Below are 15461 nucleotides of genomic sequence, written 5' to 3'. Positions count from 1 at the left end.
TGTAAACAATTAAAAATATAATTGGGCGAAAGCAAGTCTTTTTCTTATCTTATAAATGCAACGTTTATTCAATCAAAAAAAAGAGCAAGCAAGAAATATGTGAATCGTGGGTAATGTATGTGATACGTAATTTTAAACTTAATTAGGTGAGTCATTCAAACACACAAAGTTACAAAAAATGAAGGAAATAAATCATGACGATGCGCTTAGGGAGTTATCAAAATGGTTTCTGTATTTCAAATCAATGGAATTTGTGTGTTGTTTTGGCTGTATAACAGTGGTTGGTTAAACATAATTCTCAAACAACTTTTTATCCTCTTCTTTTGGGGTGTACGAGTGTGTAGTGTATAACAGTTTCGTATAAGTAATATGCTTTGCTTTAAAGTGGCATAATGACAGCGTGCTAAGTACGCTGCTGTTCTGTTCCATCTTTTATCATATGCGATCGATCCAAACCGAAAGAAGACCCACAACTGCTGTATATTATCATTTCTGCATTTCTCTGGCTGGATTATCTTTTTTGTGATCTTTTCACTCATTTCGTTTTTACAAATCTTTAAAATATACTTCCGCTTTACGTTTTTAGTTACATGTAGGTAAGATATACGTTGTAGGTGTTTATGTAGATTTTATAATTATGAATATAGTTTAAACGGAGATCAAATTCCGATTGATTGTTTGTTGTTTTGTGTGTGTGTGACCGTTTCAGGGTTAAAGGATAGGTTCTTTTTTTATATCAAGATTTGCGACAAATTCTCCATTTCGTCTTTCCTTATCAATTTTTTTGTTTGCTTATTCCTGTGGATTTTTCCTTTTTGTAATTTGGTGTTTTTTTTTTTCTTTTTATTCTGCGGTTGCTTCTAGGTGTCCTTGGGGTCGAGTCGTTATGTAAGCATATAAAGGGTCCCCGTAATACCTATTTAATCGCGTATGGGCAAGGTAGCCGGCTTCACATGACCACCATCGCCCTCAGAAACAAAACGCTTGCGTCCGCTGCAAATATAAAATCAGAGAAATTGATCAGAAATTGGTTAGTCCAATAAGGGTAGTAGGGTTTATAATATAGACTAGACTTGGTAAACAAATTTCTAAATTGGCTATCGATGTTATGTTATCTTTTAAATAACAATGAAAACGTATTTATACTTTCAGAACAACCTTCCGAGTTTTACTGCCTTTAAATTCTTAATTTTAATAACGATACTATGTCCCACTTTCAATATTCAATATATGTCAACAGCAAATACACAAACTTTTTAAAGAACAAAAAAAGATACAATTTTCAAGAATTCAACAACAACGAATGATCCAAAGAGATCAAATATTAGAAATTTGTACATAAAATCATTAGATTTTGCTGGAGAGTGGTTTCATATTTGTAAAATTTATTTTGTAAGTACTGATCAAAATTGTATCACTACTTGCAATGATTTCAACTGATTCTTGATCAAACATCTTACATCAACAATTTAAGTATGGAACATATAAATATTGTTCTACATTGCGAAGAGATAGCAACAGCAAGCTAGTAACAAAGAAGAAAATATATTTAAAATGCAACTGAATAATTTGTATTTGTATTTTATTTTTTCTCGCTTTGCCGTACGCACTTAGCAATTATACAATTATGCAATGCTGCAAAAACAAAGAACAAGGAAACAAAGAGGAAAAAAACAAAAACAAGTTGCAAAATGCTTGGCGCAAATTTGGCAACAACAATAACATCAAGAACAACAACGAATTTGCACAAAAGTTCATTCAACCGTTGACCCTTTTTCGTGCTCTCTTCTCTCTTTGCGGTTCTCCCTGGCTCTCAATGCTCTCCATATATCTCTCTCTACAACAGCTGTGCAAAAGTAGCGGGTGCACCAAATTGAGAGGGGGAGCAGAAATCAAAACTAGTTTTTTTTTTTCTCAAAGAGCTGACCAATCAAAGGATTCTATACTTATAATAAAGTACAAAAGTAAAAAAACCAGCTGAAGCCTTAATTGTTGCTCCTATAAATACACATACATATGTATGTATGTATGTACAAATGTGACCAAGTGGGGGACAAAATTGCACACATATGTATAAAAAAAAAATCAAAATAAAATTGCGCCAAGATAAGCGTGCGCGACCACAAACACAAGTAAATACACGGATTAAAAAATGTTTTTTTTAAAAGAGCATAATAGTGCGGAGCCCCCAACGAAGTCAGCTTAAAGGCAGTGCTGGCAGTTAAGCTAATTTACAGCTAAACAATTAAGGGGCCACAATAATTTAGACTAGATTATATAAATTTTAAATTCCATGTTTAACAGAAGTTCTCAAAATTTGAAACAAGTTATTAATTAATTAAATGCATATTTTAGAAATATTTCAGATAAATCATAGAAAATAAAACTGATACTATAATTTTGTTAACACGCTGAAAAAAAATTGTAATTAAAAAAAAATATAATATAAACATGAGTAAAATAGCTCGAAATAAACGTTTTTTTTTGTCAGCACTCAAACTCATCAACCGTTATGTGTCTGAGTGTCTTGGCATTGAGTTCAGCTCTTTTTTTTTTGTGCTAGCTTTATGCAGCTGCATTTGCGTTGGCGTTGTTGTTGGTGGTGTGTTGGTGCAATGTGATAGGTGTTGTTGTTGTTGTGGCTGCTGCAGTTTCTGCTGCAGTTGCTGCTGCTGTTGTTGTTTTTGTTGTCGCGTTGCGTTGTTGTTACTGCGCTAAAAGTGGCAAAGTGCAATAGCCGCCGTCAAGGCGAATGCAAAATGCAAATGCAGTTATAGTAGCAGAAACAACAACATAGGCAACAACAACAACACCAGCAACAACCACAAAGATAGCAACCAAAGTGGGAGTGGCAAGCAGGTCGATAACAGCAACTTGGCCGCCATGTTTACCTTCGCACAAACACTAGCACACAACCACAGCAAACAAAACCCCAAGACGATCTTGAGCCACTTGCTGGTTGTTGCACCAACAAACTATAATATAAAAAAAAGTGCAATAAACATCAATTCAGTAATGCAAAGTTTGCCGCGATAAAAAGCAATCGATAAGAGACGCCCGCCCACGTTCCCCCCCTCACAAATCCTATCGATAAAAACCACTTCTTTTGCAAAACAAACGACAAAAACTGTAAAGAAAGCCGAAGTCTTAAATACCCTCGCACCTTTGTACATGCACATAGCTAAAGAATGTTATTTAGCTTTAATATACGAATAATTATAATTATCTTAAAATAAAATTAGTTATTGTATCTTGTAATGATTGTCAACAATTGGCGTCAAATAAATAATATAGAAAAACTCGACCAACGATTTTCCATAAAATAATTATCTTGAGTAATAGATGCAAATCTTTACAGCCCCTGACCGTTTTTGAATGATTTTTTTTTTTTTTTGGGTATAGAGATTATATAAAAATAATACGATATCCTTAAAAACAGTTAACACCGACAGTATTTATCATCAACGGCTGAAAAACAAAAGCCCCAGCAAAGAAACAGAAAGTACAAATGGAAAAAATATGATCGCATAGGAGAGGCAAGAACTCGGTATAAAAATAAATATAACTAGCCGGCACCTGATAAACCGGCACAACAACACCAACAACAACAACTGAAACGACAAGAAAAACAACATAAACAATAAATGAAAACCAAAACCAACAACAATCGGCGACTGCCTCAACGGATGACGCGTCGTCCGTCAAGTTAATTCCAAAATGCGAAACTGAACTGCGCAATAGAAATTTCATAAACAAACATATACACTCGCACAGACAAACACTTTGGCCACAAACAAAACACGTCTATATGTACTACTTATCCGTCTATATAAGAAACTGAGCCAAAAGCAAAAAAAATAAATAAATAGGAGAATAATAAACAAGTCGAAGCCGGCAAAAACAAAAAAATATCACGTACAAAAATTCCTACATACATATGTATGTATCTAAGCACAGCACCGGTAAACGTTATAGTAATACCGCATTATGTATTCATGGACTTTATAAAAACTGATGACAACAAAACGCCCACAGCCCTTTAAGTTAACATTGAAATGTTTTGTTATAAATATCTTCCTGTGTCAGGTATTAATTAAGTTGTAATATACTTTAATTTGCTTTTATTAATCAACCATTACTTATACATTTGCCAGCAAGTGTTTGCACTTCACTCATAGGAACAAATTAGAGCAAACCAACGTCCTCCATAAATCTTAGCTATGCCCTTCGCCAAAAATAGAATAATCAAACAACAAAAACTTTCCATAATCGACATTTAGTAATATTGTTATCAAACTAAACAGCGAGTTGTTATGAACAATTAACCAATACCTCTTTGTGGCTGACGATCTGATCAATAGGCCCTGTTTCATATGGAAAGTGTATATTTTTACAACATGCACAAACATACATACATATAATTGTAAACAACAATGTATAGACCTGCTTTATAGGGGGCACCACTTTGGGGGCGTGGTGTCTTTATGGCTGCTAAGATTACGTAAACACGTCTCGCTCTCATTGCTAACTGAGTTTGTTTTCTTGCACATGCATATGTATGTGCCTAAGTTTGAATATTTTTGTAAACAGGTGGGCTAATCGTTTTCTATTTCTATTGTCCTTATCAATTGATATTTCGAAGAAAGAAACACAAACATTTAGTTGCCACATACAGAAAGGAGACGAAATGTTACCCATATTGTTATGGTCGTCTGATTTAGTAAACGACAATTATCTTTGAAAATCTTTCTAATTCTCTAATTTGAACTCTTATATATTTTCTATTCCTAAAAGTAATACTAATTTAAGACGCCCAAATCATGTTTCTAAAGGACAAAATGATAACTTACCGAGATGGCACATTGTTTATAATCTTGTCGGTAAGAAATCCGGCGCGATTACAGCGTTCAACAAAGCGATCGAGTATTATATAGGCCAGGGGCACATCCAAAACGATATCCGCCATGTCATCGAAAACGCGCATGAAACCCTGGCAAAAGGATCAACAATTCGGTGGATTAGAAAAGGAAGAATTTAATAAACTTAAGGATTATCCTCATCATTAAACTATTTTACAAGACCATTCCTCTATTAGCATTAATATGAAATCAGTTCAAGAAATCAATGAATTATAAAACAAAGAATAGAATAAATTTCTAGACTTTAGCTGGCAAGAAAAAACCATAGTTTAATGACTTTAATTACTTTTAAGTATTTTTAAATCAAATAAATATCCAGTTGTTGATTCAAAAACCTAATGATGACAAACTTTATTTTTTGAAAGATATAAAAGATATTCAGCATTTTAAAATAGTAAAGTTTTAAAGTTTAAACCTACCTGCTCCATGCCCGCGGGCAGCACCAGGCAGGTGAGATCTAGCTGCTTGAGCAGCTCGCACATAGACTCCTCGGTGGTCTGGCTGAGGGACTCCAGTGTCATCACGATCGCCTCGTAGACGAGCTCGTGGTGGTAGTGTGGCACCTCGAGGGCACGCAGACAGCGCTGCGCCTCGGCCACGTCGCGGGAGGATATGTACTCCTTGAGCAGCAGCTCCATCTGCTTGGTGATCGTCTTCACCGGACGCAATGGCCCGCCCATGCCCCACACATTGTCCAAATGGGCCCACACCTGCTTATGGATCAGCGAGTCCGCACGGCGCAGAGCCTGTTCGGCATGTTCGCCGAGCTCCAGATGCTTTAGCTCCTCCTCCGCCTTGGCCACAAACTTGGGCGGAATGCAGTCATCGGCCACGGCACGGGCCATAAAGTTGCCCAACATAATGGGCGCCTCTGGAGTGTCAAGGATGAGATCCGGCAGATTGGCCAACAGCATGTTGAAACCCTTCTCAATATCCTTGCCGGTTATAACTCTGCCGTACAAATCGGAAATCAGCACCGAGGTCATCTCGCGCTGCGAGTCCTTGTGATCCATGGCGATCTCCACGAGAATGCTGGTTATATGCTCCCGCAACGGACCCTGCAGTATCTCATCGAAGCTCAAGGCCACCTCGTGCGGATCCCCGTGCTCGTAGTACTCCAGGACAATGGGCTCCGCCAGCTTGAAGAACTCCTCGGGTGTGATCTCCGTGATCACCTCGCGCAGCTCCACATTCCGATCGTTGCATTCGCTGTCATAATTGGGATCATTTTCATCCTCATAGACCTCGGCCAGAGCCTCGGAGCCGGGCAATCCCCAGACGCCCTTGCCACCGGCTCCACCCTTTTTTGGTAGTCCCCGGCCACGATTGAGGTTCCTCGATCGGCGGCTATTCTTCCAGCGTCGATGGGGCACCACATAGCCACCGGGCGAGGGCAGGATGCCGTTGGCTGCCAGTGGCGATGTACCGGCACCTGTGCCGCCGGAAGCAGCTCCATTGCCATTGGTTTGATTGGGACTGCCGCCCGAACCACTGTTCTGTCTTTGGATGAGCCGCTTGGCCTTGCGCTTAATCCTGCCATCCTCCACGGGCAGCGGCTTCTTGATATGCCCGTTCGAGTGACCTTCACCGCCACCACCGTTCAACTCCACCGCCTGAATCTCTCCGTTCAGCTCCCGCTCCACGGAACTTTCCTTGGAATCGGGTTCCGCCGAGGAGTGACGGCCGCCGCCGTTGGTGGCGCGTTTGTTATTCAATTCCACTTCCATATTGGCGATAGCTCACTCTCTACAATACGTCCCTCGTTTTCCCCTTGGAATGCACAGCAAGGATTATATGACGGTTTGGGTTTTGTACTCTGGCACCAGGTGCGTCCTTTTTGTTCTATAAAAAATGAATGTAAATATTTCAGGTCAAACCAAAGTAGTGTCTATAAGAATATTGTTCGTATATGACTATAAAACATTCTTAAAATTCTTAAAAGGTAGGTCACCGGTTACTTTAATACTAACCGACGTACATTTTTATAAAATCGTACAACTTCCGTATGGAAAATAAAATACATAAGTACAATGTTTAAAGATGCAAATATAATCATTGAAAGTTTTCGGTACACTTGACGAACTAGAATAAAAACAAATTATAAAATGTAGCCAAGAACTTTTTTGAGGATTCACTTTTGTTGTGTTTGATGCGGTTTAATTAGCTTGTCCCGCCTTTAAGCTGGAATGCTTTCAAAGGTCTTGTTTGTTATTGTGCGTCTTGTTTATGGTATTCATGGCACTAAAACTAATGTAAAACAAGAAAGAAAGAAGGCAATCTTTGGCATGCCGTACTTTAATACCCTTGCAGCTTTAGCACAAATTAAATTAAATTAAGTTCCTTATAAAAACTATATTCCGATTTGTATACGTATATGTTTAACAACAGTGAAGCTATGGTATTTTCCGACGAATTATATGATATTGTTGTCCAATTTTAATAAAACGAAAACCGTATTTCTGAAACAATAAACTATTTCTTTATATTGGAATAAATTTAAATCAATTGAAAAACAGCGAAGTTATACTGTTTCAGATTTTTTACCGATTGCTCCAATAGGAGCTATATGATATAGTATACTGATTTGAATCAAATTAAAGCCGTAGAGCCGTACTATATCTTGGAAAATATTGAAAAAAAAAAAAATTAAAAAGCAGCGTAGTTATATTTTTCTTCGTCCTTTCGGGCTCGTTTCAATAGAAATCAGTATTTTTGCTAAGTTTAATTTAAATAGCTTCAAAACTGAGGGACTAGTTTGCGCAGAAACGGACGGACAGACGGACATGGCTAAATCGAAGAGTCTAGTGATACTGATAAAGAATATACATATATTTTTTGTAGGGTCGGAAATGTGTCTTTCAGTGCGTTGCAAATAAATTGTAATACTCTCTGCAAGGGTATAAAAACACCCGATGTCTGGCACGTAGCCGACATCCCCCCAAAACCCCTTTTCTTAATAGGTCCCTATTGTTCTATTTTGTTATTTAGATTCTTTTCTATCTGGCGTGTTATAAACTAAAAATAAAATAAGCTGTTTGGCTTGGATGTAATTTGTATCGTTGTTGTATGCCCAACACAACTAATTGAATAATAATGCAAAGTAATATAGTGACAATACCAAGAACTAAATAAACGACTGCTGTTTGAAATAAAGCATTCAACCAATTTATTGTTTTTTAGACTATCATGTAAAAAAACACAATCAGCCTTTTAAAATTTATTTATAGATATAACTTACCTATCAAGACATAAAAAAAGTGTTTTTGCTTATGATGGTGTTTTTAAAAAAAATCGAAACTATTCTACGACCTGTTGTTTGGAAATATAATAAGAATAATAAGTTATTTCCGCATCATCAGCGCTAGTACAAGTTCCGCATCTGTATATAACGGTACTGCGTCTGGATTTAGCAAATTTTTGTCAATGGGCGTGGGAGTGACAGAGATAGCGTCAACGACGTGTATCGAAACTCCCTCATAGTCAAAATTCAAGGTCACGCAACAACAACAAGAAGAAAAGTGAAGAGACTACATAATGCTGTTACCGTTAAAGCTTTGCAACCCCCACAAACATTAGAGCCATCTCTTTTCCACTAACTGTGAATTGAAAGTAGTCCTCGTTTGTGATTGTTTTGTTTTGTTTTTATATACATACATATGTTCAAAAATCCCTATGTATTCTAATTACCCTAATTTTTTTATCTCAGTTTGTTTGTTTTAGCAAGACTTATTTAAAATAATAATGAATATAACTTTTTCATATTTTTTTCATAGAACTAAACCAAAATGGTTTTGAAAAGTATTTAAAATTGAAAATGTATTAGTTATCAAAAAAAAAACTTATTCTTAAAGCAAAATTTATATACATATGTATTTTCTAAAAATTGTTGTACTTAATACTTGTGTTTAAAAAAATATCGCTTGTAAAACTTGTTTCGAATTTCCACTTTTCACTTCTAGTTCTTTCACCCATGTAAAGCATAATAAAAACAAAGACAACGTGCCAAAAAAAGCCGCACGACGGTGTTATTTTTGTTTTAATATGTTGTTGTTTTGGTGCGTTTGGCTGGGTGTGTGTGTGTGTGTGCCTAGTATTGCGTCGCTTTTGGTTTCCCCTCTTCTTTCTCTTCTTTGACTACTGATTCGTATATACTCCCCTTTTGTGAATACATATGTATGCTGTAACCGGTTTTATGTTTGTTTTGCCCGGTTTAACCTTGAAAATTTAGTGCGCCTTACGAATTTCTATGTTTTTATTGCCGTCTCCTTCCTTTCTCTGTCCATCTGCTTCTGCTTCTTCTTCTTTCGCACTTGTTGTGCCCCCTTTTTCTGATAACAAAACAGAAACAACAAAACAAACATTTTTCGGCTGCTGTTCCCATCTCTTTTGCTCCTTTGCTTCTTGTTGATGCGTGTCCGAAATTATTTTTTAACCCCGAAAATAAGGAAAAGGTGGAGAGGTGGAGGGAAAGAGAGATAGAGAAAGGAAAGGGGAAAAGCATAAAAGTGACGCTGTTGAAACTGCGTCGCAAGTTTCGCAAAAAGCCAGCAATGTCCAATAAAAAAGAACAAGAATCAGAATTGGTCGCAACATTGTATGCTTTTTTTTTACAGAGGAGGTAAGAATGTTAGTCACACTAAGGTTTATAACTGTATAACAATACATACATACTTACATACATACATAAGAAGTAATAAGATAAATTGGAATTTGTTTATAAATATTTCTTTGGATTTGAAACCAACAGCTTCGGTATTACAATACCTACCGATTAAGTAAACATAAATTCTATAAAATACTGATGAATACCGGTTCAGACATATTGATATACGCTAGGTTTTTGTGATTTTTACATCAGATTTCAAAAGTTCAAGCTACTGTAAAATGTTATTATAAATAATTGTTTAGCTTTAAAATCACAATAAATTCTGTGAAGACTAAATAATTTATCAGCACCGTGATTGGTTGGACAAAATGGAAAAATAAGAATCGTGGCGGGAGCATCGGATGACATGGAAATTTCCGAAGAAGCCGCCGAATGCAAATAAACTCATTTACAAAAAAAATCAAAATATACAACATACAAGTTGGACAGACAGAAATAAAAACAAATTTGGAGAGGGCGGCGGCTGTGGGCAGCATTTTTTTTTTTGGTTTTTCTCGCTTTTGTTTTTCTTGTACATTCGGGTGCGTGCGTGCTGGTTGAATTTATCACGTACACCAAAATTCCACATTTTTCCAATTGAAGAAAACATGTTATTTAAAACCATTTAAAATTTAACACTTTTAGTAGTGAATTCTAGTTGAGAACAACTTTTGGTATCATTTTGTGACCGGGGCTGTATTATTGTTTTGCACTTTTGTGCTTTTGTACTCGCATTCGCCGGCAGTTTTTTCTTATTTACTTTTAATCGCTCTTCGTCAAGATCGATGTTGTTGCTGTTATTATTTCTTCTTTGCCACTTACCGAAGTGTTTTTCTGCCTCTCCTGTTGTCCCTTTCTATCTGTCTCGCTCGCTCTCCCTCTCACGCTCTGATGCTGCAACAAGAACAACAACAAACGACGCGACTGCAACAACAACAACGTTGGCCCACTGCAGTCGACGTCGACAGCGCTGCTTTTATGCGCTGGAAGCCTGCTTTGTTGTTGTTGTTTCGTGGTCTCCTTTTTCGCTCACTTCTTATTGGCGTGGGGGCGAGTGGCAAAAAATGCACTCAAATCTTTTGTGGCTCACAGAAAAAAATACACATATGTGTGTGTTTACAAGAGGGTTCCTTACACACACACAAACTCAACACCCACAACCATTTAGTTTTGTGTGGGGGAGCTGTTGCTACAATTGTTGTTTTTATTTGTTGTTGTCGCCTGCTGCTCCTTTTCTTGCTTTTGTTGGTAATTTGCGCAGAACTATGTGAACTTTTGTTGGAACAAAAAGGATAGAGAACCGCTAAATGTTACAAACGCACAGAACCACACGCCGTGAAAAATCAACTTTGAATGAGCGTGAGAGCCACGCGGCGTGCGCTTTTATAGCGTTTTCGTTAAATCGCCGGGGGTCGACTTGAGTTACACTCTTGTTTTCCGGGAAACGAAACTTCTCTTGTTCGCTCAAAAGGCTCTCGTAGTTCCCTCTTTCCGGCTTTAACGATCAAATTTGGTCGGTTTTAGCCCAGAACACACATTTAATATACAAATTACCCATTTTTAGAGAAATGCGCGTTTTCTTACTGTTTTAATAACTAATATACCCTTGTTATCCATTTTTTTGCCTCTCTCTTCGTCTCTTTTCGTGGGACCGAAATTAGAACTTTTAAAAATAATAATAATTAATTAGCGGCTCAAGTTTTTAATACCTTAACTTGTATTTGTTGTAACAACTTATTTAAGAATTAATAAAATAAATAAGTTCCAAGAATTTTAACGCATCGAGGTTGCCAGACTTTTTAATATTAGGCAACGCGCTTTTTGTCAAGCAGTTGTAAAGTAGAAATTCCTCCTGGCAGAAAAATCATTAAAAATGTTACTATTTGTCAGTTGATCCTGAAAAGACAAGAAGACATAATCGAAATCTTCCAAGGTAGTGGCAGCAACGAAAAGTGACGGCTCTATTAAATTACAATGAATATATTATTTATCAGAACAAAAATGTCAAAACAAATTTATTTTATTGTTATTAAAATGCTAGTTACATTGTTTTTTTTTTGACAGTACGATTTATCTTTTTTATTTTGTAGTTTTTAGCCTTGGCATTGCATTTTTAGCTCAAAATAAATAATTCTTAAATACGTTAATTTAAATTCAATTCCAATATTGTTGAAAATAAAATAGTTATTTTTAAGTTTAACTACAATGCATAAACTAAATTTAGTAAAACTAATTTGCATTTTTCATAGCTTTTTTTTCAAAACATCACTGTAAAAGCCACAAACTATCGCAGAAAGTGGCAACATCGCGGTTCTTTTCCAAAAAGGCACGAAAGATAACAAAAGGAAATGAAAGTTTTGCCGTTTGGTATTCCTTGTACATTCGAGAATATTTATTTTTGTTCATATTATAAAATTTAGAGAACATGTAAATTGATGGAAAAATATGTAGGCTTTTATTATTAACAAAGTATTTAGTGAGCAATGTGGAAAGGAAAAATAAAATTATTTACATAAAATTTTCTGATTTACATATTATTATTTTGCATTTATATTTTAAAGTTTTCCCTTAAAATCAATTTAGTAAAAAAAAGAGAATTTTTCATGTTTTTCACGAACTATCGCAGAAAATAGTGGCAACCACGAAAAATTGCGGTTTTTTTTTTCTAAAAAGGCGCAAAAGGTAATAAAAGAAAATGAAAGTTTTACCGTTTCGTATTCCTTGTACTTTCGAGAATATTTATTTGTATTCATATTATTAAATTTAGAGAACATGTGATTTGATAGAAAAATATGTACATAGGTTTTAATCAGTAACAAAGTATTTTGTGAGCAAAGTAAAAAGTAAAAAAAATTAATAACTAAAAATTTTTTGATTTTCATTATGCATTTATATTTTAAACTGTTCCCCAGAATTCCTTTCGAAGTTTCCAATTTCTTAGAAAAAGATAATCAAAAAAAATGCTGAGCAAAGCAACCAAAAAAAAAACTGACGAATGCTTCTTCTTAATATGTATTCGATTACATATGCACAAACTTACATATGTGTGTAAATAACTTAAAGTTGCTAGATATATATGTACATATGTACATGACTGGGAAAAAGAGTTCTATAACTGATTTTTTTCGATGAAGCGTCTGCGTTCGCGCTCACGGAATTCGCGACGAGCGGCCGGCGGATTACCCTGGGGATTCCGGATAATTAACTCCTCTTCGCAGTATCTTCGAGGATTGTAGGTGGGGGCCGGCGGCTCGGCATCCCAATCCTCGATGGTTTCAATAATAAAATCTCTGGGGCGCGGTTCCACAGGCGGCAGCATATCCGGCAACTTGTAGCGCTCTAGGGATGACCGATTCGGGCACTCGATGACATGTTTCTGCAAGTCGTATAGCCCATTTATTTTAGTTGCCTACCAAAGGTTCCGTATTAATTTATTTTAAAAACCCACCTGCATGTCCGAAACAGAGTGCAAATGGCTGCTATTAAATGGACAGCGGACCATCTTGTTTGAGGAAAAATTCTTCGCGCAGCGGGTCAAATGATAGGACAAACGAACCGGAATTATGCGATGGACGCTATCGTAGGGGCACACGATGTACTCCTCAAAATTCGGACCGCTCACCGAGTATTCTTTTTTAGACATTTTTAGCACCTTTCACTGATTAACTTAACAAATTTGTTTTTAGGTCTATTCCGTTTGCTTCGGCGCCGATATTAAAATTGAAATGATCGACGCTTGGACAGGGTTGTCAAAATACCGCGATTCGCTATGTGACCTGTTGCCATTTTGTTTGGTATTTTAATACGCCAATTCATATTTAAAAATGTTGGAATATAATTGTTTTTAATGAAATAACAATGTTGTAAATAAATAATACGTTAAAAAAGTGAAAATATTTTTTGTGTTCCTATAAAGATTATTTTGGGAATGTCAGTGAAATGCACAATGTTTTCAACTGAAGAACCGATAAACAGAAAGCCCAATCTCAGCACTTCCAAGCGGAACGGTTGGGAGTTTTGACAGAAGTAAAACTCATTTCCCACAGAGCCACCATCCACGGTTCAAATTTTTGATTTCAAAAACATCAGACAACAGTCACATTGGCGTAACCAGATACTTATAAATTATTTTAAAATAATTTTTCTGTTCCTATATTATTAAATTCAATGAAAAAACGGTTTTAGTTAATGGAGCTTTAATTTCAGCTCTAATATAACAAACAACAAAATTAATTTCAAATAATTTATTTTTTATGCCCCAAGTCACTGTACAGAAAGTGAAGTAGACGATTATTGCAGTGCTAGGCAACTCTAAACCAGAAAGAGGTTGCCAGATAGTCGTCGGGTGTCGATAAACGATAACACCACCGATTGCCGTTGTTTACCTCCTTCAACGCACGTGCATCGCCGTGTTTGTGGAATTCTTTGATTTAACAAAGTATTTAGGAACTCCACGATGCCGCCCATTGCCCAGGAGGGCAATTGCCTGATCTACCGCGGCAGCAACTTCCTCAAGCAGCGCCTAATCCTTGCCTGCCTGTCCGGCAAACCGGTGAAGATCAACCAAATCCGAGCGGAGGACGAGATGGCGCCAGGACTGCGGGAGTACGAGATAAGTTTGATCCGTCTGCTAGATAAGATCACCAACGGAACCAAGATCGAGCTAAATCCCGCAGGCACGAGTGTCATGTTCACGCCGGGATTGCTGCACGGCGGTCAGATCCACCACGATTGCTGTGTTCAACGTGGAATTGGCTACTATTTGGACGCCCTGATTGCCCTGGGTCCGTTCTGTAAGAATCCGCTACATTGCACCCTGCGCGGCGTGACCAACAGCAAGGACTCGCCATCGGTGGACCACATCAAGGGTGCGGCACTGTCACTGCTCAAGCGATTCCTGCTGGTCGACGAGGGCCTCGAACTGAAGGTGATCCGCCGAGGAGTTGCACCACTGGGCGGCGGAGAGATCACCTTTCGCTGTCCAGTGCGAAAGAGCCTGCGTGCCATCCAATTCCAGTCGCAGGGCATGGTCAAACGCATCCGGGGCACAGTCTACGCCTGCAAAGTCTCGCCCGCAATGGCCAATCGCACCGTGGAGGCGGCCAAGGGCTGTATGCTAAAATTCCTGCCCGACGTCTATATCTACACCGACCAGAACAAGGGCAAGATGTCTGGAAACTCGCCCGGATTCGGCATTTGTCTGATTGCAGAGACCACGGATGGCGTATGCTTCGCCGCCGATTGCAGTTCGAACACAAGGGAGGAGTCGGTGAGTCGGGCGTTTGGATTTGATAAGGTTTCGCAAACTAATCACAAACCATTTTTATTTTCTGTTAAGGACACCCCGTCCATACCCGAGGATCTGGGCCAGGAGGTGGCCATGCGTTTGCTGGACGAGATCTACCGCGGCGGCTGTGTGGACTCCAGCTACCAATGGCTGGCAGCACTCTACATAGCATTGGGCCAAAAGCATGTCTCCAAATTCCTCACAGGTTGGACTGCAGACTATGACCATTTATGAAGGGGCACGCTTTAATTGATTTTCGGTTTTATGGCACTTAATTTAGGAGCTCTGTCCACCTACACGGTTCACTTCCTGCAACATCTGCGCGACTTCTTCTCGATCACCTTCAAGTTGGAGAATCCCGAGGCGGAAGATGAAGACGAGGCTGGGGATGTGCGAGGTGCCCAGAAGGTCCTCATGGCTTGTGTCGGGATCGGCTACACGAACATCAACAAGCGTGTTACATAAACTATTCTCTAGGCTAACACTTGTAAGAATAAATATGTTTTTTTTATGACAAATTAGAAATTAAATGTATTTAAATGTGGAGAAAGGTTTGTTTGTTTTGTAAGATAATAAATTTCCATCAATAGAATTTTAAATCATTTTAAAC

At 37.7% G+C, this 15461-nt stretch overlaps 3 protein-coding genes across 3 annotated transcripts; 1 reads left to right on the top strand and 2 right to left on the bottom strand.

The window, feature by feature from the left end:
• Positions 1–440: 440 nt before the first annotated feature.
• Positions 441–10930, bottom strand: LOC128265414 (programmed cell death protein 4). Its single transcript, XM_053001405.1, has 4 exons — positions 10387–10930; positions 5339–6761; positions 4851–4990; positions 441–993 (listed from the first exon to the last, which is right to left on the bottom strand). Exons 2-4 carry the CDS (start codon positions 6644–6646, stop codon positions 921–923), a joined length of 1521 nt encoding a protein of 506 aa, XP_052857365.1. The 5' UTR covers positions 6647–6761; positions 10387–10930; the 3' UTR covers positions 441–920.
• A 1540-nt stretch (positions 10931–12470) lies between these two features.
• Positions 12471–13294, bottom strand: LOC128265423 (gametocyte-specific factor 1 homolog). Its single transcript, XM_053001417.1, has 2 exons — positions 13013–13294; positions 12471–12940 (listed from the first exon to the last, which is right to left on the bottom strand). Exons 1-2 carry the CDS (start codon positions 13205–13207, stop codon positions 12674–12676), a joined length of 462 nt encoding a protein of 153 aa, XP_052857377.1. The 5' UTR covers positions 13208–13294; the 3' UTR covers positions 12471–12673.
• A 617-nt stretch (positions 13295–13911) lies between these two features.
• Positions 13912–15445, top strand: LOC128265426 (probable RNA 3'-terminal phosphate cyclase-like protein). Its single transcript, XM_053001432.1, has 3 exons — positions 13912–14833; positions 14903–15056; positions 15132–15445. The coding sequence occupies exons 1-3, from the start codon at positions 14021–14023 to the stop codon at positions 15314–15316; spliced, it is 1152 nt and encodes a 383-aa protein (XP_052857392.1). The 5' UTR covers positions 13912–14020; the 3' UTR covers positions 15317–15445.
• Positions 15446–15461: the final 16 nt, after the last annotated feature.

Source organism: Drosophila gunungcola, unplaced genomic scaffold (genome assembly GCF_025200985.1).
Source record: "Drosophila gunungcola strain Sukarami unplaced genomic scaffold, Dgunungcola_SK_2 000122F, whole genome shotgun sequence".
Taxonomy (NCBI): Eukaryota; Metazoa; Arthropoda; class Insecta; order Diptera; family Drosophilidae; genus Drosophila; species Drosophila gunungcola.
The sequence above is the reverse complement of the archived record's forward strand: the minus strand, read 5'-3'. Positions and strand labels throughout refer to the sequence as shown.